The sequence below is a fragment of the Colobus angolensis genome, unplaced genomic scaffold, assembly GCF_000951035.1.
Source record: "Colobus angolensis palliatus isolate OR3802 unplaced genomic scaffold, Cang.pa_1.0 Scaffold416, whole genome shotgun sequence".
NCBI lineage: Eukaryota > Metazoa > Chordata > Mammalia > Primates > Cercopithecidae > Colobus > Colobus angolensis.
This window is the reverse complement of record NW_012117555.1, coordinates 175,158-177,056: the sequence shown is the minus strand read 5'-3', so window position 1 is coordinate 177,056 and position 1,899 is coordinate 175,158. Positions and strand designations below refer to the sequence as shown.

General features: G+C 62.7%; 1 protein-coding gene across 1 annotated transcript in view; it reads left to right on the top strand.

Annotated features, from left to right (window-relative positions):
* Positions 1 to 1,899, top strand: part of NOC2L (nucleolar complex associated 2 homolog (S. cerevisiae)) — a 14,156-nt gene that overhangs the window by 9,553 nt on the left and 2,704 nt on the right. The window contains 2 exon segments of the mRNA XM_011956369.1: positions 191 to 304; positions 559 to 660. Of these exon segments, the coding sequence (XP_011811759.1) occupies positions 191 to 304; positions 559 to 660 (216 nt within the window).

The following is a 1,899-nucleotide window of genomic DNA, read 5'->3' as shown; positions in this document are numbered from 1 at the left end:
GGCGTGGGGCCAGGGGTTCAGGGGGACCAGGGTGCAGCCAGGAGCAGGGCCAGGGGGCGCAGGGTGCAGCCAGGCACGGGGCCAAGGGGACCGGGGCACCAGGCGCGGGGCCAGGGGATCTGGGGGACCAGGGTGCAGCCAGGGTGACCGGGCACAGGGCTGAGACAGCCTGACACGGCCCTTGGGCCAGATGTTCCAGCAGGTCGACTTCAACAAGAAGCCGGGGCGCATGAGCTCCAAGCCCATCAACTTCTCTGTGATCCTGAAGCTGTCCAATGTCAACCTGCAGGAGAAGGCCTACCGGGTGAGGCTGGCCTCCTGGGGAGGGGCCTGGGCAGTCCCCAGGGTGGGGTTGGGGGTGCTGAGGTGAATGGGAGGGGGCTGGCATCCTCCGAGTTCAAGCATGGACCTTCATGGTCTATCAGGGTTGGGGGCCCAGGGCCCTGTCTTGCAGTCCCTGCTCTGGAGATGAGGCTGACCTGATAGCCTGAGTGGAGGCGACCGAGTGCCAGCCCCTGCTTCTCCCTAACGCACTCAGTCCTCTCCCCTGCTCCTCAGGATGGCCTGGTGGAGCAGCTGTACGACCTCACCCTGGAGTACCTGCACAGTCAGGCACACTGCATCGGCTTCCCGGAGCTGGCGCTGCCTGTGGTCCTGCAGGTGTGTGTCCTGCCTACGCCTGCCTGTGGCTGACTCATACTGTCTTAAATGGGCCCGGCTGCCCCCGGCCGGTAGAGGTGTTCTTGTCCCGGGTACCTGGAGCCGGGGCAGAGCCCGACTGGTGTAGAGGCTCCATGCTGGCAGCTCCCAGCCCTGGGCCCCCGTGGAGGGGCTGATGGGGAGTGGGAGCCTGTGGGTGTCCTTGGGGGCCATGGGACTCTGACAAGGGGTTCTAAGCCATTCAGGAGGTTTGCAGGCAGGCTTGGGCAGCGGACTGAGGACCCTGGGAGTACAACAGCCTCCTCCCGGGGGGAGCCACGAGGCTGATCTTCGCTTCGGGGTTGGGACTGAGTGTGGCGACGCTGGCTCAGGCTGGTGCCCTGACCGCACACTTCCCCAGGCCGTCCCGGGTGTGGGGAGTGGGTGGAGTGGCTTCCCAGGTGGCTGGAAGGCCCGGTCTGCCTCGCCAAATACCCCAAGTCAGCCTCACCTTAGACAGGAATAGGGCGGAGGAGGGGGTTCTCCTTGTCCTCAGAACGTCCTTCTGGGCCCCCACAGGAGGTCTGTTTGCTCTCAGCCCTGAGGTTTCCAGCCTCAGGGAGGCCTGTGCCCAAAGGGAGGGGTGGAGGCCCTGATGTCTGGCCCTGGTGGCTGGAATCAGATGTGCCAAATGACAGGTTTGTGGGGAGGAGGGATCTGCTCACCTGAGCCACAACTGGTCAGAGGCTCATCAAGATACAGGGGTGTGTGTGTGTGTGTACTTAGTCACACATGGCCACTCACACGTGTCACGTGTCACATGCACAGAGCCGGGACCCCCTTTCCGGGGGCACTCAGAGCAGGGGCCTCAGTCTGTGTTCCTCCCATGTCCTCCTGTGTGGCAGTGCCTGGCATTGGGGCATCTCTGCTTCTGGACTCCAGGGCTCAGGGTGGGGTCTGGGATAGGGGTCAGAAAATGTTTTCGGTAAGGGGCCAAATGGTGAACACTGCTTCCCACAGATGTTCAGCTGCGCAGGCAGCTGCAGGAGCCATGCAGTGGACACACCAGTGAAACTGTATTATTATTTTTTGAGATGGAGTCCGCTGTGTCGCCCAGGCTGGAGTGTAATGGTGCGATCTCGGCTCACTGCAACCTCCACCTCCTGGGCTCAAGCAATTCACCAGCCTCAGCCTCCGGAGTAGCTGGGTTTACCGGCACCCACCACCACACCCGGCTATTTTTGGTATTTTAGTAGAGAC